This window comes from Papio anubis, chromosome 1 (assembly GCF_008728515.1).
Source record: "Papio anubis isolate 15944 chromosome 1, Panubis1.0, whole genome shotgun sequence".
NCBI lineage: Eukaryota > Metazoa > Chordata > Mammalia > Primates > Cercopithecidae > Papio > Papio anubis.
The window spans coordinates 182643352-182666710 of record NC_044976.1 but is presented as its reverse complement, the minus strand read 5'-3'; the positions used below and the strand labels follow the sequence as shown (position 1 = coordinate 182666710).

At 39.7% G+C, this 23359-nt stretch overlaps 1 protein-coding gene and 1 pseudogene across 6 annotated transcripts in view; one reads left to right on the top strand and one right to left on the bottom strand.

The window, feature by feature from the left end:
• Window positions 1-23359, top strand: part of SOAT1 (sterol O-acyltransferase 1) — a 63275-nt gene that overhangs the window by 28358 nt on the left and 11558 nt on the right. For 4 of the 5 annotated variants that reach the window (XM_003893454.4, XM_009192476.3, XM_009192482.4 and 1 more), the window contains exons 3-11: window positions 303-361; window positions 12972-13123; window positions 15322-15381; window positions 17260-17367; window positions 19166-19448; window positions 20270-20348; window positions 21021-21102; window positions 21731-21776; window positions 23072-23201. In XM_003893454.4, the coding sequence (XP_003893503.1) occupies window positions 303-361; window positions 12972-13123; window positions 15322-15381; window positions 17260-17367; window positions 19166-19448; window positions 20270-20348; window positions 21021-21102; window positions 21731-21776; window positions 23072-23201 (999 nt within the window). The remainder of the gene's footprint in view (window positions 1-302; window positions 362-12971; window positions 13124-15321; window positions 15382-17259; window positions 17368-19165; window positions 19449-20269; window positions 20349-21020; window positions 21103-21730; window positions 21777-23071; window positions 23202-23359) is intronic. The other variant, XM_003893456.4, reaches the window with a different exon arrangement.
• On the bottom strand, window positions 1896-2431 carry LOC103879582 (annotated as a pseudogene). Its single transcript, XR_002518696.2, has one exon. The product of XR_002518696.2 is annotated as a 60S ribosomal protein L21 pseudogene (transcript).

The window sequence follows — 23359 nt, the reverse complement described above, 5'->3', positions numbered from 1 at the left end:
AGTGGTCTCAATTGTAGAATCTATTCAGGGAATCTAATTTCCCATGCTGTCAGAATTGGATCTATAGCATTGCATAATTAACATCGTTGTAATTACTGTGTGTACATTTACTCGCTTTGTTCTTTGTACTTTTATGTATAAATTTCCTTATAGTTATTTTGACCACGCTGTCATGTTTTATGGTCGTACCATAGTTTACGCAGTTACTTTTGTATTTGTTTGTTTTAAACTTTATGATTTAGATAGTGCTACTAGGTAGCCGTATCCATCAACTTAAAAGTCATGTTTTTTTCTTCCCGTAGGTCGAATTGACATAAAACAGTTGATAGCAAAGAAGATAAAGTTGACAGCAGAGGCAGAGGCAAGTAACTCCCTCTTCTAGAAACAAAAATGTAGAGTTTTAGATAGTGTTTTGTTTGGTAACATTTTTAATGCTAAATTGCTCAGATAATTATTTAAGCAATTCATCAGTTGCCATTATCCTGTGGGACAAGAAAATAAGATCGGCTGATTTGTCATCCTGCATAAGGATCCAGATTGCCTTTTTCTCTCCCATCTCATCTATCACTGGCATTTTCTGGCACTTACCAGCGAATCTTGGTTTTAGTGACCCATAGTTAATAGTTGATAGGATTGAATGCCTTTATTAGTGCTTTATGAAAGTATCTGTCATGGTTCACAGTAAATAGCAGCCCTCCAATAAATGTTGAATCTGAATCTAGAAGTAGATTCCCTGTCGAGGAAATAGAAATAACCACTCGAAAAAAAAAAAAAAATCATGAAATCATTTCGAGTGGGGATAAATAGTTCTACAAACCAGAATTCCTCAGTACCCTCAGGAAATTGTAGAGGGCAAAGAACATTTTTTTGAAAAACCGTTATGATCCAATACCTAGATGTAAGTTGACTTAAAATTCAAAGCAAACTCCTGTTTTCCCAAGGAGAAGATCACTTCCAAAATTTATTGGCCAGTTTGACTGTATAAACATCCAGTGATGAAGATGAAGTAGCCCTGTTTTATTTATTTAGTTACGTGCATATGTACATATACATTTATAGAATAATCTCGATGTAGAAATATTTTTGTAATCATATTTCATGAAATGTATGCCAGATTATTTAAGCTCACTTTGATGTCAACGTCTTTGTTATTTTCAGACCTAGTTTTTCAGTTATCATCCAAGGCCAGGGGCGTAGTATTTGTACTTTCATCTAATTTGTTGGAAATCAGTACTATTTGAGTCCAAGGATGATGCTGTCACAGCAAATTTATTAAAGAACATGTTTGCTTAACATTAAGAGATCTATGCTGCCCTCCTTCCATCATCCTGTAGGCATATTTGTGATGACTACAATGTAATCCCTTATGGTACTGCTTTATAAAGTGGTACTCAAAAGATTTATTTACTGCACTTGGAATTGTGGGCATAGACTCCTAGTTAATAGGGTGTTAAACTTTATTTTTCCTAATTCCATTAAGTTACCTGTGTAAGCCTCCAGCACTACAGTGATGAAGGTCATTTCTGGTGAATGTCTTTTCCAGTTAGTGCTTTGTTTCTCCATCATAAGAGATTGTTTAATGATTTGTTATGCAACTTCTTATCTGATGACTAATTTATAATTTGGCTAAGAAAGTAAAAATATTTAATATATAGACACATGCTAGTTTTTTTTTTTTTTTGAAACATAGTCTCTCTCTGTCACCCTGTCTAGAGTGCAGTGGCACGATCTCAGCTCACTGCAACCTCCACCTCCTGGGTTCAAGCAATGCTCCTGCCTCAGCCTCCCAAGTAGCTGAGACTACAGGCACGTGCCACCACACCTGGCTAATTTTTTGTAATTTTTAGTAGAGATGGGGTTTCTTTTATTTTTTTTTTCAGCCCAGAGGTGTTTTATTTTTCTTTAACCCATATTATGCCATGAATTCATGGGGAATAGGTTCCAGCAGCTCAGGCTCCTTCCCATTGGTTCTCACAAAGTGTGCTTCTCTGGGTGGAGCAGGCTGGCGCTTCAGTTGAACCCAGGTACCTTTCTCTTTGGCTTCTTTCTTTTTCTGATCATTTTCCTTCACGCGTTTCAGGAAGCTATCTCGGCTCTTAGAGTGCTTAATGTGCTCAGTATGCACATTAATTCTCTTGGCAAGAATCTTGCCCTTAACTTGTTTGTTTACAACAATGCCAACAGCATGCTGGCTGTGGACAACAATGCCAACAGCATGCTGGGTGTAGACATTGTAGACTCCTCCAGTTTTGCCATGGTAACACCTGTGGGGTATTCCTTTTTGAACAGTACCCATTCCCTTGATGTCTACAACATCACCTTTCTTGTAGATTCACATATACATGGCCAAAGGAGCAACTCCATGTTTTGTAAAAGGCCTAGAGAACATACATCGGGTGCCTCTCCTCTTTCCCATTGTGTTTGACATTTTGGTGAATTACTGGAAGATGGTGGTTCCAGCCTAAAGGGCGAGATGGGGTTTCACTGCATTAGCCAGGATGGTCCCAATCTCCTGACCTCGTGATCCGCCTGCGTCAGCCTCCCAAAGTGCTGGGATTACAGGCGTGAGCCACCACAGTCGGCCTAAAATAAATTTTGTTTTTGTGGTTTACTAGAGTGTTTCTGACCCTTCTTATTTCTCTAGTCAGGCAGGATACCTACATTTTTATTATTCCCTTTTCAATTCTTCCTTTGTCCTCTTTTGTTCCTGCCCTTCTTATCAAGAACACAAAACCTTATTATGTTCTATTTGTGAGGGAAAGTTTCAAATAGGTGAAAAGTAAGTCTGTCTCTGCTGTCATTCCTCTATTGAAAAATCTAAAGTGGGAGGAGAACTTTTTCCTGTACAGAATCACAAACCCAAAGGCGAGAGGGAGTTTGGGGTAGAAAGTAGAGGTTTTAGGGAAAAGGGGTAAGAAAGGGGTGGCAGAAAGAGAGATAATGGGGGGATAGTCCAAGGATTTAAGTTAAAACTTTTTAAAGAATATTCTACTTGTTTGCTTTATATATTAATAAAATTATGAAATCTTTTAGCTTGGTCACTTAGGAGGCTTAGAAGAAGAAAGTAATGAATGAAGTAAGGGAAAAGCTGAAAGAAAGGCGGACCTTGGTTTAGCTCATATTAATATGTGTATTGTGCAAGGGACATAAGGGTTGCAGAGTTGTACAAGACTTGTTCCCTGATGTTAAGGGAAGTACTGGCCTGAACAAAGGTAATGGTGTTAGAAAACTTACACTGTACATATTTTAGGGCACTTAATGGGCATCTGTGTCTCTATTGGGGCACAATGGCAAGAAAAAGTTGAAAAATTGAGGCTAGATTATAAAGCATTTTTTCTCAACTTTTATACTCATTCATGTAGCTCTTTCTATCTGAAAATCCTTCTTTCTCCATCCACCAATCAAAATAATGTATATCCTTCAAATTTTAGGTCAAATCTTGCTGTTTCTACAGTTTTCTGAACATTCCAGTTGAAATGATGTCCTCTCTACTCTATATTCTTAACTACTTAGTTTGTACCCCTACTATATACTCATATGTATTAGACCGTACATTATTCTGAATGAGTCACCAAATGTCATTTGGTGAACTTTAGGTGATTTGACTTAGAAGTTTTAAAATTGTCAATTATTTGCTGTCTAATGAGATTGACTATTTTACCATTGTTTATTAATTGTAATTTTTTTTTCTTTTTTTTTGTTTTGGAGACAGAGTTTTCACTGTGTTGCCCAGACTGGAGTGCAGTGATGCAATCTCTGCTCACTGCAACCTCCGCCTCCTGGATTCAAGTGATTCTCCTGCCTAAGCCTCCCCAGCTGCTGGGATTACAGGCATGTGCCACCATGCCTGGCTAATTTTTGTATTTTTAGTAGAGGCGGCCTTTCACCATGTTGGCCAGACTGATCTTGAAACTCCTGACCTCAAATGATTCACCTACCTCGGCCTCCCAAAGTGCAGGGATTACAGGCGTGAGCCACTGCACCCAGCCAATTGCAATGTTTTTGAACAAGATATAGTAGGACTACTGTTCTGATGTGAAAGTTCAGGATGGCATATAGAGTTTGGAGACAGTCAGAATTGATAGGGAGCTGTTGTAATATTTTAGTATTTTAGACTGAGGAAACAGATGAGCCAGTAGGAGAAGGGAACTATATTTAGAAGTCCTCTTACAGGCTAAGCTTTTATACTACGTACTTTATATACATAATTTTACTTAAATCATCCCATTTATAAGAGATCTCTAATTGCTCACATTTTTTTAGTTGTTGCTTTATTGGTTGACATTTACTAACATGGAAGGACTTGAGATAATAAGTATGTGAACATTGTTCAGAGCCATGAACTTGGTTTGTTTTTTCACATACTAATTCCTTTTCTGTTGTGGGTTTTTACAAATAATTTTTAAAAACTGAAAGTTAGGAATTTTCTGGTCATTTGTAATTTGTGTCATGTTCCTCCCGGTTGTCACTTCATCTTTCCTTGATCTTTAAAGTGAGAGCATTGCGCTAGTTGTCTTCAAGGTCCCTTTTAGCTCTAAAGGTTTATGTCATAATTGTGTAGCTGACTAAAGCTTTTTCAGAATTCACTGCTTGTTATTGTAAAGGAAATAGTCGATAAATCTCATTGACTGCTGTTTCAGCTCCTCAGAACTAGAGTTGTCAGGTAAAATACAGTATGTCCAATCGAATTTGAATTTCAGATAAACAATGAATACTTTTTTAGTAATCATGCAATATTTGAGACAGACTAAGAAGTTATTTATCTGAAATTTAAATTTAAATATAGTGTCCTATATTATTTGCCAAATTGGGCAACCAACAAAGAACTCTGAAAAGTTAAATGTGTAGATAGAGGAGCTCTTATTAAGGACAGGCGTGAAGAAGTTCGTCAAGCATTGAGCAAACCTTTTGGTCTAAAGGGAAGAGGAGTGAGGGAAGTGATGACGTGAGTGTGTTGAAATTAGTGGTTTGAACTGACTGAATCTCTTAAGGTCTCTTCAAGGTCTAACATGGTTGTTAAAAAAAGTTTTAAGGATGTGCTTTTTATCTAATGCCAGTGGGGTCATACAAACTTGTGTAACTCTGATTATGACCTTTTGAAATCGTTAGAATTGTGTTGTAACAAGACTTTAAAAGATCTTAGAACAGTCCAAGGGAGATTCAGATGAGTAAGTCCCAACCAATTTACATTAACAATTTAATTAGCTTTGCTTTTGTTGTTGTTGTTTTTAATAGAGACAAGGTCTCACTATGTTGCCCAGGCTGATCTCAAACTCCTGAAGGCATAAAAGAAAATATATTCAAATGATATTAATGTATCTCACAGAATCTTAGGAGAAGATGAACATTCAAGCTCTGGAAAGAGTAAGGATTTTAGTAGGAAGAGTTTAGATACTTTAGATATTTCAATATAATAAAGTTTCCACTCACTTTCTTTCAAAGCTCAGAACATCAGATTTATTATAAGAGAGATCATTGAATTTTGGCCAGAAGGACAAGGTCATATAGTATAGCCCTGGCCTGGACATTAGATGCCTGTCCTCGGTTCTGAGAGTAGTTTTCAGAGAAAAATGAATATGTTAAGAAGGGCAAAGGGAATGCCTTTACTAACTGGTGTTTGTTGAACTTTTGTTAACAACTTTATAGAGGGAATGTTAGGTCTCATGTGAATATTAGAAGGATGAAAAAAATTACTTTCTATTTCTACTTCTTAAAAATACATTTTTGGGCTGGGCACATTGGCTCATACCTATAATCCCAGCACTTTGGGAGGCCAAGGTAGGTGGATCACTTGAGTTCATGAGTTTGAGACCAGCCTGGACAACATGGCAAAACCCTGTGTCTACAAAAAAATACAAAAATTAGCTGGGCATTGTTGTGTGTGCCTGTAGTCCTGCTACTCAGGAGGCTGGGGTGAGAAGATCATTTGAGCCCAGGAGGTAGAGGTTGCAATGAACCAAGATGGTGCCACTGCACTCCAGCGTGGGTGATAGAGCCAGACTTTGTCTTTAAAAAAAAAAAAAAAAATTGTAGCAACATATTCTGTTTGCTTCTCATATAGCATTTCAAATATTGTTTTTTCACATCAGTACCTTATGCTATTGTCCGGCAATTAAATGATCAAACTGTGATGGGTAAGAGTCAGGATACAAAAATTAGCTGGGTATGGTGACGCATGCCTATAATCCTAGGTACTGGGGAGGCTGAAGCAGGAGAATCGCTTGAACCCAGGGGGCAGAGGTTGCAGTGAGCCGAGATCATGGCATTGCGCTCCAGCCTGGGAGACAAGAGTGAAACTCTGTCTCAAAAAAATAAATAAATAAAAAGACTCAGGTGTCATGTCTGCAAATAAGAGTTTCTCGCCATGTTTTTTCAGTCATTCAAGTAACACCTTCTAAAAAAGTTTTTGGGTCAGGCATGGTGACCCATGCCTGTAATCCCACCTGTAATCCCAGCACTTTGAGAGGTTGAGGCTGGCGGATCACATGAGTTAGAGACCAGCCCAACCAACATGGTGAAACCCCATCTTTACTAAAAATACAAAAAAATGTCCGGGCGCGGTGGCTCAAGCCTGTAATCCCAGCACTTTGGGAGGCCAAGACGGGCGGATCAGGAGGACAGGAGATCGAGACCATCCTGGCTAACAACGGTGAAACCCCGTCTCTACTAAAAAATACAAAAAATTAGCCGGGCGAGGTGGCGGACGCCTGTAGTCCCAACTACTCGGGAGGCTGAGGCAGGAGAATGGTGTAAACCTGGGAGGCAGAGCTTGCAGTGAGCTGAGATCCGGCCACTGCTCTCCAGCCTGGGCGACAGAGCGAGACTCCATCTCAAAAAAAAAAAATAAATACAAAAAAATTAACCAGGTCTGGTGGTACATGCCTATAGTCCCAAGTACTCTGGAAGCAGGAGAATCACTTGAACCCAGGAGCTGGAGGTTGCAGTGAGCTGAGATCATACCACTGCACTCCAGCCTGGGTAACAGACCATGACTTCATCTCAAAAAGAAAAAAAAAAAAGTTTTTGGATAGTGCTTATCTATTGATTTATTGGCCAACTGCTGGAGAGACAAGTCTTAAGTATTTTCTGCTCAGAAATCCTTTGATTATTATATAAGTTAAGAATGGGTTTTGCTGTAATAGTGAACAAAATAATAGGGGCTTATACAAAATTAGTAATTTCTTTTTCTCATGTCTACAATTCAGAGGTAGGAGGTCCATAGCTGGTACTGACTCCATGGTCCTCAAGGACCCTGGTTTGGTTCCTTCTAGTTTCCCTACCTCACCATTTGTAATTGCTTGATGGGTTCTTCTTACCCTTGGCACAGACAAAACCAATGGACTGAGACAGTGGTAATGCAGTAGAGAAGGAGTTTAATGCAAAGCTAGCCAAATGGAAGGACAGGAGTTTATTATACACACCAGCCTCTGAGAACTCAGAGGCTTGGGTTTTTATGGATAAGTTGGCAGGCAGGAGTCTAGGGAATGGATGCTGCTGATTAGTTGGGGTTGAAATCATAGGGATGTGGAAAACAGTTCTCACGCACAGAGTCAGCCTCTGGGTGGGAGTCACAGGACCGGTCATGGGTTTAGGGGGTAAGCTGGTCAGTTGCCAGAATTCAAAGATCAGAAAAACATCTCAGAAGATGTTCAGGTCCCTCCCATAATCCTATCTTGTGGCATTTCTTTAGTGTTACAAAGGTGGTTTCAGTTCCCAGCGAGGGACTATTACCTCCTTACATCAAAGTTGAGCTATGAATTTCTCCCAGAGTTAGATTGGCCTCTGCTCAGGAATGAGCGAGGATGGCCAGCCTGTGAGGCTAGAAGCATGATGGAGTCAGACATGCTAGACGTCTCTCACTGTCATAGTCTTTGCAAAGGCAGTTTCACATTCATAGGCTGTGGTCCTCCTCGTTGTCCAAATGGCTCTAGTCATTTCATCTGAGTTCCAAGTGGCAAAATTGAGGGAAGGAAAGGAGTGGGAGTAAGGAACAGGTATCTGCTGTCTGTTAAGGAAATTTTCTGTGGACTTTGACAAACCTTTTCTTTTCTTTTTTTTTTTTTTTTTTGAGACGGAGTCTCACTCTGTCGCCCAGGCTGGAGTGCAGTGGCCGGATCTCAGCTCACTGCAAGCTCTGCCTCCCGGGTTCAGGCCATTCTCCTGCCTCAGCCTCTCAAGTAACTGGGACTACAGGCGCCCGCCACCTCACTCGGCTAGTTTTTTGTATTTTTTAGTAGAGATGAGGTTTCACCGTTGTTAGCCAGGATGGTCTCGATCTCCTGACCTCGTGATCTGCCTGTCTCGGCCTCCCAAAGTGCTGGGATTACAGGCTTGAGCCACCGAGCCCGGCCGACAAACCTTTTCCACCTGTATCTTATTGGCTACCTAGGTGCAAAGAGAGACTGGGAAGTTTATTTATTCTAAGCAGTCATGTGCCCAGATAGAAATCAGGGATTCTGGTACTAAGAAAGGGGTAGGCACTGATAGGGTTGACAGATAACAGTTTCTACTATGGCTGTCTATTTTTCTTTGCTGCCCCAATCTACTGGTCAAATTTCACCTTTTTGCTATGCAAGTGTGGCCATACATTTTTCTGATATTTTCCTTTCTGCCTTTCCTCATTTTATTTAAACGCACAAGTGTAAGAATCTCTAGTCTATTTTGAAGAATTTTGGGAAAGTCAGTTTATTGTGCTTTATGATTTCATCACTTACAAAAGGTAGACAGGTACCTGTCCTGTTGCCCTTGAACGTTTAGCAGTTCGATTTAATGAATGCCTACTTGGTTTCTTTGTCTATCAGGTACTACATTAAGTGCTGGGATTTTAAAGAAGTTGTATTTTCTGTTCTCATACTGAGAACACTATATATAAAATGCATGAACAAGGGGAACAGTGACTTAATTAGATACCTTAAAAATGTTCTTTGGCCAGGCACAGTGGCTCACGCCTGTAAACCCAGCACTTTGGGAGGCCAAGGCAGGCAGATCATTTGAGGCCAGGAGTTCGAGACCAACCTCGGCAACATTGTGAAACCCTGTCTCTACTAAAAATACAAAATTAGTTATCAGTTAACAAAAAGATATGGTGTTTAAAATCAGTTGGGTGGGGGGCAGACAGTGAGATGCCAAAAAGCAGTAATATATAGAATTTCAAAGTAAGTGCAATGAAGGAAAAGAATGAGATTCAGTAAAGAGAGGAGAATAGAAAGAACTTTAGAGTGAATTATCAGGAGACCTTTTTGAGGAGTCAATTTAGTATAAGTCCTAAGCACTGTATTACCTGTTCCATTGTGTTACTTGTTCTGCTAAGAAAGGTCAGGTTTCTGGTACCATGCCACCAAGATTAAAAGATTGTCTGTGCAAAGACAGGCAGCAAATCAGAGAAATAATTTTTAGACTATCTATAATATGACCTTGTGGAGTTAGACTATAATGTTCTTTAAAACCATTTTTGAAGAAATTGTGATCGAGGGACCTACACTTTTTTTTTTTTTTAGACACTGAAAATGTTATTTACTGATTGGTTTACTTTGTTTTTTTTCTTTCAGCATACTTTAAGATTGTTTTATGTCTCTGTACCTTTGAAAGAGTTATTTACCCATAAATGACCCTGACCTTTTTTCATTTTAATAGTCCAAAGTAATCTTTGCCTGGAAGCCTTTTTAAGTAGAAGAGTTATCTTTCTAAAATGCAAATCTGAACATGTTTATAAATCTTGTGCTTAAAATGTCATTGGCTTCCAGATGTCTTTAGGATAAAATTAATTCTTAAAATGGCTTAAAGGTCCATGATCTAGTCCCTACTTGCTTTTCCAGCCTTATCTGATCATTATCATTTGTTCCTTTAACTATGTGTTCCAACCATAGGGTCTTTATATCATGGTTGATCCCTATTCTTAGAATCTTAAAGGTTATCTAATTCAGTTGCTTATTTAATGCAAAAGGTTTCCTTAAGCTCTAAAATATAGTTTACTAGATTACCTAAATAAGCACCTTTTCTAGTTTCTAGTTAACTGCCTCCTCCCCTCTTCCCCTTCTCCCTTCCTTCCTTCTCTCCATCCATCTCTCATGGTGCAAGGGCTGTCAGAGTCCACTGGCTGCATGAAATTAATATCAGTAGATATGAGATTGAAAAGATAAGCAAATTAGAAAGCCTATAACCTCAACATTATTTTCAAGTTACTGATACAAGACATTATTCAGATTTATTAGTGATCACATACTGAGTTCTAATTAACAAGTTTCATGTGATAGAAGGCAGAAGTGGACTGTTTCTTATGCTATATTTCTTAATATTCCCTCTTACAAAGGGAGTAACAATAATAAGCAGTCACTCGTTATTGTCATCACTGCTAGGATCTGTGAAAGGAGGAGATTCAGGAAACGTAAGCATTCACAGAGCAGAGTTCTTTCTTCCTTGTGCCCCGGTGGCAGCACCTTCTATCAACTTTTAATTCCTCAGAGAAAGAGGAGAAGGGCATTAGGAAATGAACATTAGGCATGTAATTATAATGCCATGTAAAGGAATGTGGTAGGTTTAGTTACCTGTTAACAATAAAAGCACAAAATGATAGGATTTGCTTAAATTACAATTTTTATTGTACATTGTTTTATTGTTCCTCATAGGTTAGCTCAGACCGAGGGGGAGAGGTCAGAACAACGAATACCTGGAGAGTGATAACTGTGTCAGGTGCTATCCTGTGTGTTTTCAGTTCCAGACCGTTTTCCATGTGTAATAGTTTCTATCCTGCCGAGCTTTGTTTATAGAATCAAATTGAAAGGGAAAACACCTGTACCACCTAGCCAGTCAGACAGCCTCACATATCTTTGTCTTCGTAGTATCTTTTAACTAGGATATTCCCCTTTTCAAAACACACACACACACACACACACACACACACACACACACACACACAGTCTTGGCTGGGCACAGTGGCTTACACCTGTAATCCCAGCACTTTGGGAGCCTGAGGTGGGCACATCACTTGAGGCCAGGAGTTCAAGACCAGCCTGGACAACATGGTGAGACCACATCTCTATTTAAAAAGATAAAAGTTTCAGGCTGGGCGCGGTGGCTCACGCCTGTAATCCCACCACTTTGGGAGGCTGAGGCGGGTGAATCACCTGAGGTTCGAGAACACCCTGACCACCATGGAGAAACCCCGTCTCTACTAAAAGTAAAAATTGGCTGGGTGTGGTGGTGCATACCTATAATCCTAGCTACTTGGGAGGCTGAGGCAGGAGAATTGCTTAAACCTGGGAGGCGGAGGTTGCAGTGAGCTAAGATGGTGCTGTTGCTCTCCAGCCTGGGCAGCAAGAGTGAAACTCTGTCTCAAAAAAAAAAAAAAAAAGTTTCAAGAAAGAACTCACTTTTTTGTCAAGTGGTGAAAGCAGCTAGCTGAATAATATTCAGGACTGTCAACCAAGTGGGAGGTCAGAAGCTCACCCTGTCGTCTGCAACCATGGCGGAGTCAGAGGGGCTCAAAGGGCCTGTGCTATACCAAGGCTCCAGTTCCCTGTAATGCTCCAGATGACCCTGGGCAGTCTATTCTTGAGCCCCTTCATAGTCACCGTGATTGTCAACTAAAGAAAAGCTTTTTAAGAATTAAAGTTATTATATTTAGAAGTCTTATTGAGAACTGCAGACAGCCTACTGCCTGGGAGTAGTCTTATAGGAGGTTTTGTTAGCCTGTTCTGGCACTGTATTTTAGTCTACTGTTTATGTATAGGTGGTGGGGGTTTCACATGTGTAAAATTACGTTTGTTTAGAAGTTAGAGTAGAAATATGTTAAGGTTTGGTGTAAGAGTGTATTTGGTTATAGATTATAGAAATATAATTACTGTCATTTTATTTATAGGAAAAGGCAAGGCTTGGGTTATTATCTTTAAGGAATATAGTGACTTAGGCAAGAGATGTGGAGTGTGTGTTTTATTTTGTCTTAAAAGTATTTGGAAAGTTGTGTATCGTCATAGAGTCAAGAACTTTGTGAAATTGTGTTGGCAAGCAGAAATGAGTAAATACGGCTTTTTTGTTTGTTATTTTGTCTCACATATGGATACCTAAACTACTCACATATGAATGTTGCTTCAAGAAAAGAAAGTACATGAATTGATCATATTAAAATAGTTACCTTATAAGTACTATTCTCTACCATCTGAGGTGTCAGAGATTGGGGGTCATAGATGAGGGAGATTGTGAAAGAAATTTACAATACCAGTCTGGGCGCGGTGGCTCATGCCTGTAATCCCAGCACTTTGGGAGGCCAAGGCAGGCGGATCACCTGAGGTCGGGAGTTCGAGACCAGCCTGACCAACATGGAGAAACCCCGTCTCTACTAAAAATACAAAATTAGCCAGGTGTGGTGGCGCATGCCTGTAATCCCAGCCACTCGGGAAGCTGAGGCAGGAGAATCGCTTGAACCCAGGAGGCGGAGGTTACGATGAGCCAAGATCATGGCATTGCACTCCAGCCTGGGCAACAAGAGAAAAACTCCATCTCAAAAAAAGAAAAAAAAAAGAACTTAGAATCATGGTAATTATAACGTGGGGATAAGGCACAGTGGCACCTGCCTGTAATTCTAACATTTTGGGAAGCTGAGGTGGGAGGATTGCTTGAGCCCTAGAGTTCAGCCTGGGCAACATATGGAGACCCTATCTCTACAAAAAATAAAATATTTGCCAGGAGTGGTGGTGCACACCTGTGATCATAGCTACTTGGGAGGCTGAGGTATTTTGTTTTATGCTTACAAGGGGTATACATTTTAAAAGGGTATAAATCATTATGTTGCTTTTTAGGTAGCTGTTTCTGAAACTTCAAGTCAGATACAGGAATTGATTTTTTGCTTTTACTCTTGTGAACTCACTGTGCCTTTCTTTTGATCCAGCTCTGTTTAAGGGAGCCCTTTAGAGAAATGCTAATGACTCACAAGCATGTATTAGTTCCCCATGTGTTTCTTTGTTTTAAAATTCTAGGAATTGAAGCCATTTTTTATGAAGGAAGTTGGCAGTCACTTTGATGATTTTGTGACCAATCTCATTGAAAAATCAGCATCATTAGATAATGGTGGGTGTGCTCTCACAACCTTTTCTATTCTTGAAGGAGAGAAAAACAACCACAGAGCGAAGTAAGTGTGTGTTATTTTCTTTTAATGCAAACAGTTACTCAGTATAGTTTAGTGGTCAAAATGGACTGCAGCAAATATGCTTGAGTTCACACCCTGGTGCCACTTTTTATTGGCTGTGTGTTACATTGGGAAAGTTGTTTAACCGTTTGAAGGAGAGTGAAGTTTTGTCTTTACGAATAAATTATAACATACATGCATACCTCTTTTAAGACTGATGCCTGGCACAGTGGCTCACGCCTATAACCCCAGCACTTTGGAAGGCCGAGGCAGGTGAATCACCTGAGGTCAGGAGTTCAAGATTGGCCTGGCCAACATGGTTATTTAACCATTTGTCTCTACTAAAAATACAAAAATTAGCCAGGCGTGGTGACGGGCGCCTGTAATTGCTGCTACTCGGGAGGCTGAGGCATGAGGATCACTTGAACCCGGGAGGCGGAGGTTGCAGTGAGCAGAGATTGTGCCACTGCACTCCAGAGAGTCTGTCTCCAAAAAAAAAAAAAAAAAAAAAAAAACCACACACTGACTAATAAGGTCAGACGTAGTGGCTCACACCCGTAATATCAGCACTTTGGGAGGGCAAGGTGGGTGGATCACTTGAGGTCAGTAGTTTGAGACCAGGCTGGCCAACATGGTGAAACCCCGTCTCTACCAAAAAATACAACAATTAACTGGACGTGGTGATGCACACCTGTCGTCCTAGCTACTCAGGAGACTGAGGCATGAGAATCGCTTGAAGCTGGGCGGCAGAGGTTGTAGTGAGCCAAGATCGCGCCACTGCACTCCAGCCTCGGCAAGAGAGACCCTGTCTCCAAAAAAAAAAAAAAAAACAAAAACAGACCGACTAATAAAACAACATAGCCAACGCTTGCTGAGTGTTCTACATCATGAATTTATTTAAACCAAACAGTGATCCTATGAGACAGATAACTGTAACTATCCACATGTTACAGATTAGGAAACTAAAGCACAGAGTACTTAATTAAATGTCCAAAATTACAGAGCAGGGATTTGAACCTAGAGTCTGGCTCTAGAGTCCTTGCTCTTAATCATATCATGACTGGGCACGGTGGCTCATGCCTGTAATCCCAGCACTTTGGGAGGCCAAGGCAGGTGGACTACAAGGTCGGGAGTTAAATATCAGCCTGCCAAGATAGTGAAACCGTGTCTCTACTAAAAATACAAAAATTAGCCGGTTGCCATGGCAAGTGCCTATAATCCCAGCTACTCGGGAGGCTGAGGCAGGAGAATCACTCCAACCTGGGGGAAGGAGGTTGCAGTGAGCTGAGATCATACCAGTGCACTTCAGCCTGGGCGACAGAGTGAGACTGACTCAAAAAAAAAAAAGAAAAAAAACCGTATCACTGTGTGCCTCTCTATTGCACTGTATACAATACTTGTGATAAAGTACAGTGGCATTAGTATATGCTTTTCTAATTGATGGTTCATCCAGAATAATCAAGTGAAGGCTATCAAAGGCTAATATGTGTTAACTTGCCATTCCATGCTCTTCTCAGTGTTATGCCCCTGTTCGGAGGCATAGACTCATGTTCTGGAGAATAGTTTTGACCAATTATAGTTAAGTGCTGGTAGTAGTACCAAAAGCCCTAAAGAAGATGAGCAAGATGTTAAAATGGGAGTTTTTAGTAACTTGCAACAACCTTTAAGGTCAGAAGGCTGCTGGGAGTTGCTGGAAGTACTTTGATATCTGGAAGGGTATGGTAAACATCAGTGCAGTTTCAGAGGACAGATCAATAACAGTATATATATGACCTGGAGTAGAGGGTGCTTGGAGGCCTGTCTATGACCTCAGGGGATCTCTACAAGAAGGAAAAGTGATTGCCAAAGTCCACGGGGCCTGGATGTGGCGACCTTTCCATTCTCTACAAGAAGGAAAAGTGATTGCCAAAGTCCATAGGGGCTGGGGGTGGCGAACTTTCCATTCTTAAGAGTTGTGTATGTACCTGCCTCACAGCATGGTTCAGAGGGAGTAAATGAAATAACATACATAAAAACTGTAACACAAAATTTGGATCTGTTTTAGCCGGGCATGGTGGCAGGCACCTGTAATCCTAGTAGTGAAAAGGTCACTGGTCAATTAATGTTAGATGGTGTTATTGGTATATTCTCTTGTCTGTGGGATTAGATTTCTTATAATACTTGAAGTACTTATATCTTGTTTTAATTTTTCCTCTTCTCAGGGATTTGAGAGCACCTCCAGAACAAGGAAAGATTTTTATTGCAAGGCGATCTCTCTTAGAGTGAGTATTTTTAGTTGTTTTTAATTAAATATGTTTGAATTTTTTAAAAAAGCTATTCTTACAGAATCATTGCTTAGTATATGGATATGTAATGAGTTTGTTCTGTATCTGTATAAATCATTAGTGGGTTTTTTGTTGTATGTTCTCTCTTGCTCCTTTCTGATCTTCTGGTTCTGTATCTAGTTTCGAAAGAGGAGTTAGGGATACGAATGGTTATCTGGGCTTGGCACTGTGACTCACACCTATAATCCTAGCATTTTGGGAGGCTGAGGCAGGCAGATTGCTTGAGTCCGGGAGTTTGCCAAAGACCAGTTTGGGCAGCATGGCAAGACTCTCTCTACAAAAAATACAGAAAATTAGCCAGGCTTGGTGGTGCATACCTGTAATCCCAGCTACTCAGGAGTCTGAGACAGGAGGATCGCTTGAGCCTGGGAAGGTGGAGATTGCAGTGGGCCGAGATTGTGCCACTGCACTCCAGACTGAGCGACAGGTGCAACACCCAGCAACTCCAGCCTGGGTGACAGAGCAAGACTGTCTCAATAAAAAAAGAAGTGTACTTTTCTTTAAAAAGACATCTTATGCTTATCAAAAGTTACTTTCTGTGAGTCAAATTTATGTTTACTACTTCCCCTAGATAAGAAGGCCTGTTTTCTAAGCATGTAATGTGCTGTTTAGTGTTTTCTAAGCATAATGTATAGTGTTCAGTGTTCTGTCACACTGTAGGTTGAAGGAATTAATCTTCTAAAATTTACATCTGGGGGAAAACGCAGGTTTTTCACATAAAAGGGAAAAGAAAATTTATTTTAAACATTATAATTAGGATTTTAGTGATAGAATTTATACATGAAAAATAAACAAAATTACACATTAACTAAAAAAAAAAATTTTAACCAAGGAAATAGAACATGCTTTCTGTGGCTCAGATGAGGTTTTTTTAGACTAGGAAGATTCTTAGTCCAGAGATTGAGTAGTAGTATATTAGATTACTAAAAAGCATTTAGAAGGTTAGCATTATCATTCCAGAAACAAGTTAAAACAAGTTAAAAAACCTGTTTTAGTCAGATATAAAAGATTTATTTAGGAAAAGTCATCTACATTATTGTTACATTCTTTTTTTTTTTTTTTTTTTTTTTTTGACGGGGTTTTTTTCTTTCGCCCCGGCTGTGTTGTAGTGGCCGGATCTCAGCTCACTGCAAGCTCCGCCTCCCGGGTTTACGCCATTCTCCTGCCTCAGCCTCCCGAGTAGCTGGGACTACAGGCGCCCACCACGTCGCCCGGCTAGTTTTTTGTATTTTTTTTTAGTAGAGACGGGGTTTCACTGTGTTAGCCAGGATGGTCTCGATCTCCTGACCTCGTGATCCGCCCGTCTCGGCCTCCCAAAGTGCTGGGATTACAGTGCCCGGCCTATTGTTACATTCTAAAAGAAAATTAGACCAGTCTTAAATACAAATGTCAATGAGGAGAAGGTAAAATCTTTGTAAATGGTTGAGTTTTATAGACGTGTAGAGTAGTAGTTGGTTATCATTATCATCATGATCAACATTATAGAAATTCATGTCAATTTTAACATTTTGGAAACAGTACTTAATATATATTAAATTTAGGGAGTAGAATGTATGCATAGGATTAAAAAAATTCTTAGCATTTGAAATAGTTTGTTTCCTGTTTCTAGTGAATGGCCTTTGTTTACTTAGAAAACATCCATTTCTGGTAGGTTTTAAAGAATGTAGACCATTCTTTTTTGAGATGTTTTTGGACAGTGGATTAAGCACCTTCTCAATGGCTTTAAGTTAACTGCTTTAAGAAAAGACTTTACTGTATGGTGTTTTAAATTTAAATATAGATTATTAACTTGTTTTGTTTGAACTACATTTACAGTGAGCTGCTTGAAGTGGACCACATCAGAACAATATATCACATGTTTATTGCCCTCCTCATTCTCTTTATCCTGAGCACACTTGTAGTAGATTACATTGATGAAGGAAGGTAAGATAACAAAAAAGATGGCTGGCTAGTTGATGCATGAGAAGTTAGGGGTTTTCACTAAATTTTGGTAAATTGATTAAATTGCTTCAGGAAATCCTAAAGCAGCAGATTTGAGGGTGATATTCCTCTGCCCTAAAAAGTTTAACTGATGAGAAAATTAGAAGTTTCATTACTTTTATTTTCAAAATGGTTTATTTGAATAGACCATGATCAGTAGTTTCTAGGTAATTTTCCCAAATGGGAGAACTTTGTACACAGTTGACTTATGAACAACATGGGTTTGAACTGTGCATGTCCACTTATACGCGGCAGTTTTGCTTTTTCTTTTCTTTTCTTTTGTTTTTATTTTTGAGACGGAGTCTCACTCTTGTTGCCCAGGCTGGAGTGCAATGGCGCCATCTCGGCTCACCACAACCTCTGCCCCCTGGGTTCAAGCGATTCTCCTGCCTCAGCCTCCCGAGTAGCTGGGATTACAGTCATGCACCACCACGCCCGGCGCATTTTCTGGTTTTTTTTTTTTTTTTAGTAGAGACAGGGTTTCTCCATATCGGTCAGGCTAGTCCCGAACTCCCTACCTCAGGTGATCGCCCACCTCAGCCTCCCAAAGTGCTGGGATTACAGGCGTGAGCTGCCACATCTGGCTGGAATTTTTTCAATCAATATGTTTAGTACTCTGTATCCATGGGTTCTACATCTGCAAGCAAAGGCAGATTGGGATCTAGAGTATTCCAGGATGTGAAACACACATATAAAAATGGCAGATTTTTCATATCTGTGGGTTCCACGGGGCCAACTGTGGGACATGAATTTGCATAGATTTTGGTGTCTGCACACTGTCCTGGAACCAGTCCCCTATATATAGGGAGGGATAACTGTATATGATTGATTAACTTTTTGATTGTCTTTGTTTAAGATGGTTACTTAAAACAAGTAGCTTATTGAAATTGAAGGTTGAAAAATTTGATATTTATTTTTAATGTGAAAGTCAAATTGTAGGCCAGGCATGATTGCTCATGCCTGTAATCTCAGCACTTTGGGAGGCCAAGGCAGGAGGATCACTTGAGCTCAGGAGTTCGAGACCAGCCTGGGCAACATCTCTGCAAAAAATTTAAAAATTAGCCAGGCATGGTGGCACACATTTGTAGTTCCAGCTACTCAGGAGGATGAGATGGGAGGATCACTTGAGCCAGGGAGGTTGAGGCTGCAGTGGAACTGTGTTTGTGCCACTGCACTCCAGCCTGGGTGACAAAGGAGACCCGATCTCAAAATAAAATTTCAAAACTCAAATTGTAGCTTAAAATTTGTGTGTGGTAATCATGGATTGAATTATGTACTTTTTTTGAAAATTAAATTTGGAGATAATGGTATAGTATATTAACAGATTTTTTAAATTGTACATATTTCTTGTGAAAAATCGTCTTTTGTATATAAGAATGATTGCTCTTTGAATATTTTCCATAGGATATTTTAGAGTTAAAAAATTAATGTGAGAATCTAATCTTTCAGAAGTTCAAAGTCCAATTATCTTAGTTATCTTAAGTTTGAAGACAGTATTTATCTTAGGACTTTTAGAAAACTTGTTTCTAAAGAACATATATTGTTGATATATATATTGTAAAGCAGATGGTTAGAAGCAGATCTCTAACTAGCAGAACTATTACATCCATGACTTCAGCGTATTAATGTTGTGGTGTTTCATAAGGTTGAAAGTTTGGTGTTTGAAAGTTTTAAATTCTGTGAACTCAGTGTATATTAAAAATTCACCTCTATGTTCTTTTTCTGTACCTTTTCTCCCCAGGCTGGTGCTTGAGTTCAGCCTCCTGTCCTATGCTTTTGGCAAATTTCCTACCGTTGTTTGGACCTGGTGGATCATGTTCCTGTCTACATTTTCAGTTCCCTATTTTCTGTTTCAACGTTGGGCCACTGGCTATAGCAAGAGTTCTCATCCGCTGATCAATTCTCTCTTCCATGGCTTTCTTTTCATGGTCTTCCAGATTGGAATTCTAGGTTTTGGACCAACATACGTTGTGTTAGCATATACACTGCCACCAGCCTCCCGGTTCATCATTATATTCGAGCAGGTAAGGCTTTAAGTGTTACCCAAGGCGATGCTGTTCTCAGCTAAAATAATAATAATGATGATGACATACTGATACTATTATTTTTAGCTGTATCAGCTTGGATAAATTTTCATGTATTGTTCCTTTTGCCATTATCTATAAAATTGTTAAACTAGAATCTTCTCACCTCTTAAGTTTCATTCTAGCTTCCATGTTCTCTGAATTTTGATAAATAAAATAAATTACATTGAACTTTTTTTTTTTTTTTTTTTTTGGGACAGAATCTCGCTCTGTCACCCAGGCTGGAGTGCAGTGGCACGATCTTGGCTCACTGCAACCCCCGCCTCCCAGGTTCAAGCGATTTTTCAGCCTCAGCCTCCCAAGTGGCTGGGACTACAGGCGCCTGCCACCACACCTGGCTAATTTTTGTATTTTTAGTAGAGACAGGGTTTCACCATATTGGCTAGGCTGGTCTCAAACTCCTGACCTCATGATCTGCCTGCTGTGGCCTCCCAAAGTGCTGGGTTTACAGGTGTGAGCCACTGGGCTTGGCCACATTGAACTATTTTTGATTCATCAAGATTTTGTTCCTGAATACTTTTTGTAAAAGTAATTTAAATTATAAAATATTTTCGTAATTAAAAACTTCACTTTTGAAATGTCAGATTCATTGTTTTGTCATGTAACTATTTCTATCTAAATAAAGGTTTTATTTTGATTTGTTTCTACACTCATCAGGATTTTCTGACTTTATTGGCTGTCTATAATGTGTTTGACTAATGGAAAGGACACTTGCAGGAGACTTTCTTTGAACAGACATCTTTTTCCTCCTGCTTTTGTAGATTCGTTTTGTAATGAAGGCCCACTCATTTGTCAGAGAGAACGTGCCTCGGGTACTAAATTCAGCTAAGGAGAAATCAAGTATGTAATTTCTTTTGTACATTCTTTCTTCCTCCCCTCCCCCTATCCCATTCCCTTCCCTTCTTTCCTTCTTTTCTTCCTTCCTTCCTCCCTGCCTTCTTCCCTCCCTCCCTCCCTCCCTCCCTTCCTTCCTTTCTTCCTTCCTCTCTCTCTTTTCTTTTGTTTGTGTAATTTCATTAGTTTAAAGGATTATTGACTGGATATTTCACCCTTTGTTGTTTGCTGGGGTGTCACATCATATATTGCAGAGATTGTGTTTTATTTCAAATATATATGATCCATATTGATTTTGAGGACTACTTCATTGTTTCCTGACTATTCCTGCTTTGCCCTTGGACCTATAATTTTAAAAAAATTGATTATCTTTTGTAACTTTGCATTATTTTTATGGAATGTTAATAGCCTCATTACACCTGTGCCTGCCTATTCTTTGCACATTGTTGCTTCACACTCTAGAAGTTATCTCAGTCACAGGAATAACTTGGTTTAAAGAGATTGGTAATAATTCAATTCGTGCAAGAATAAGAAGTCATTTTAGAGGTCAGGAAAAAAGAACATGAGCTGATAAGTCATTTTATTCTTCCCTGTTATGTGCTTCCTTGTATCCCCCCCTTTATTTTTGCTGTGAAAAATCAAAGAACCTCTGATCTAACTATAGTTTGCCTTTTCTAGGCACTGTTCCGATACCTACAGTCAACCAATATTTGTACTTCTTATTTGCTCCTACCCTTATCTACCGTGACAGCTATCCCAGGTAATGGTACTATGAAGCAGAAATGTGGTAAGCACCAAAAGTGTGGCATGAGTGAGGTAGGATAGATAAACAGGGGCCAGTTAATGTAGGGACATAGAAAATATAGAATGAGTTTTCATTTTCTGTCTGATCTGGGAAGCCTCAAATGGTGAGTAGAGAAGTTTAATTTGGTTATAGTAATTCTTGACAGAATAATCAAGTATTTCATATGGTCATAAATGATGTTCTGTGTGTAAAACCATTAATTAATTTATTTTATTTTATTTTTTTTCTGAGATGGGAGTCTTGCTCTGTCACCCAGGCTGCAACGTAGCACCCAGTGGTGCTATGTTGGCTCCCTGCAACCTCTGCCCCCTGGGTTCACGTGATTCTCCTGCCTCAGTGTCCCAAGTAGCTGGCATTACAGGTGTGCGCCACCACGCCCAGTTAGTTTTGTTGTATTTTTAGTAGAGATGGGGTTTCACCATATTGGCCAGGCTGGTCTCGAGCTCCTGGTCACTGCCTTCCAAAGTGCTTGGATTACAGGTGTGAGCCACCGCGCCTGACCAAGAAACATTAATTGTGAGGGTCTTTATTCAAGTTCAATTACTTTATTTGGAAACCTTATTTTTGTTTCTTTCTTTTTCAGGAATCCCACTGTAAGATGGGGTTATGTCGCTATGCAGTTTGCACAGGTAAGTTTTTGTAACTGTCTATGGTATGTTGATTAGGAGATGGGGATTCATATTTATGATAATAATATAATCTACCTAAATCTAATTGGGAACTAAGAATGCTTTCTGTTGACATTATGCAGTCTTTTAAACTATTTCCAGTATACTAAATGGTGTTTGTTTTGCCAACATCAGAAGTAATTTTCTTTAATAAAAGAATATATTAGGCCAGGCGCAGTGACTCACGCCTGTAATCCCAGCACTTTGGGCGGCCGAGGTGGGCAGATCATGAGGTCAGGAGTTTGAGACCAGCCTGACCAACATGGTGAAACCCCATCTCTACTAAAAATACAAAAATTAGCCTGGCGTGGTGGCACGTACCTGTAATCTCAGCTACTCGGAAGGCTGAGGCAGGAGAATTGCTTGAACCTGGGATACGGAGGTTACAGTGAGCTGAGATCACGCCACTGTACTCCAGCCTGGGCAACAGAGCAAGACTCCATCTCAAAAAAAAAAAAAAAAAGAATGTATTATTTTATAAAGTAATTCTAGTTGGTAATGTCAGTAAACATTAATTTGCCCCTTCCTGTTTCTCGGGGGAGGTGTATATGTGTGTGGGTATGGTCTGACTCTTCCCCATTCCTCCTCCCACCTCCATCAGAATCATTAATCCTGGAAGATCCCATTTTAAATCATTGTCTCAATCAAATGCCCATTTATGAAATAAGTTCTTTCGTTAAAAGGGTTTTTTTTTTTTTTTTAGACAAAGTCCCGCTCTGTCACCTAGGCCGGAGTGCAGTGATGTAATCTTGGCTCACTGCAGCCTCCACCTCCCGAGTTCAAGCAATTCTCCTGCATAAGCCTCCTGAGTAACTGGGATTACAGGTGCCTACCACCACGCCTGGCTAATTTTTGTATTTTTAGTAGAGATAGGGTTTCACCATGTTGGCCAGGCTGGTTTCGAACTCCTGACCTCAAGTCATCAACCTGCCTCAGCCTCCCAAAGTGGTAGGATTACAGGAGTGAGCCACTGTACCCGACCATGTTACGGGTTTTAAGCAGCAGGAAAAACAGGTTCTAAGAGTAAGCTCTTTTAAAAATATCATTTGGTAAAGGATTAGGAAAAGTGATGGTAGAAACTAGGCTTGAGTAATCTCTCTGAAGGATTATAGCAGTCTTCTATACTAGTGTTAAATGGAATACATATGCGAACGTTACTTTAAGGGTCATATCTGCACTTTCTTTTGGAGAGAAAAACATCGCCTTCCATTTTATTAAGCCATCGTTATTATAATTCTGTCTCTGTTATGTTCCAGGTCTTTGGTTGCTTTTTCTATGTGTACTACATCTTTGAAAGACTTTGTGCCCCCTTGTTTCGGAATATCAAACAGGAGCCCTTCAGCGCTCGTGTTCTGGTCCTATGTGTATTTAACTCCATCTTGCCAGGTAACATGGGTACTTGTTAATTTGGTAATTAACAAGTGAATTAATGCATAAATTCACGAGGTAAATAGAAAGCTATTGCCTATGAGCACCTTTGGTTTGCCTACTTTTTCATCTAAACTTCTATACGTCTATACCCATCTTGACCTCTTTTGCATCTG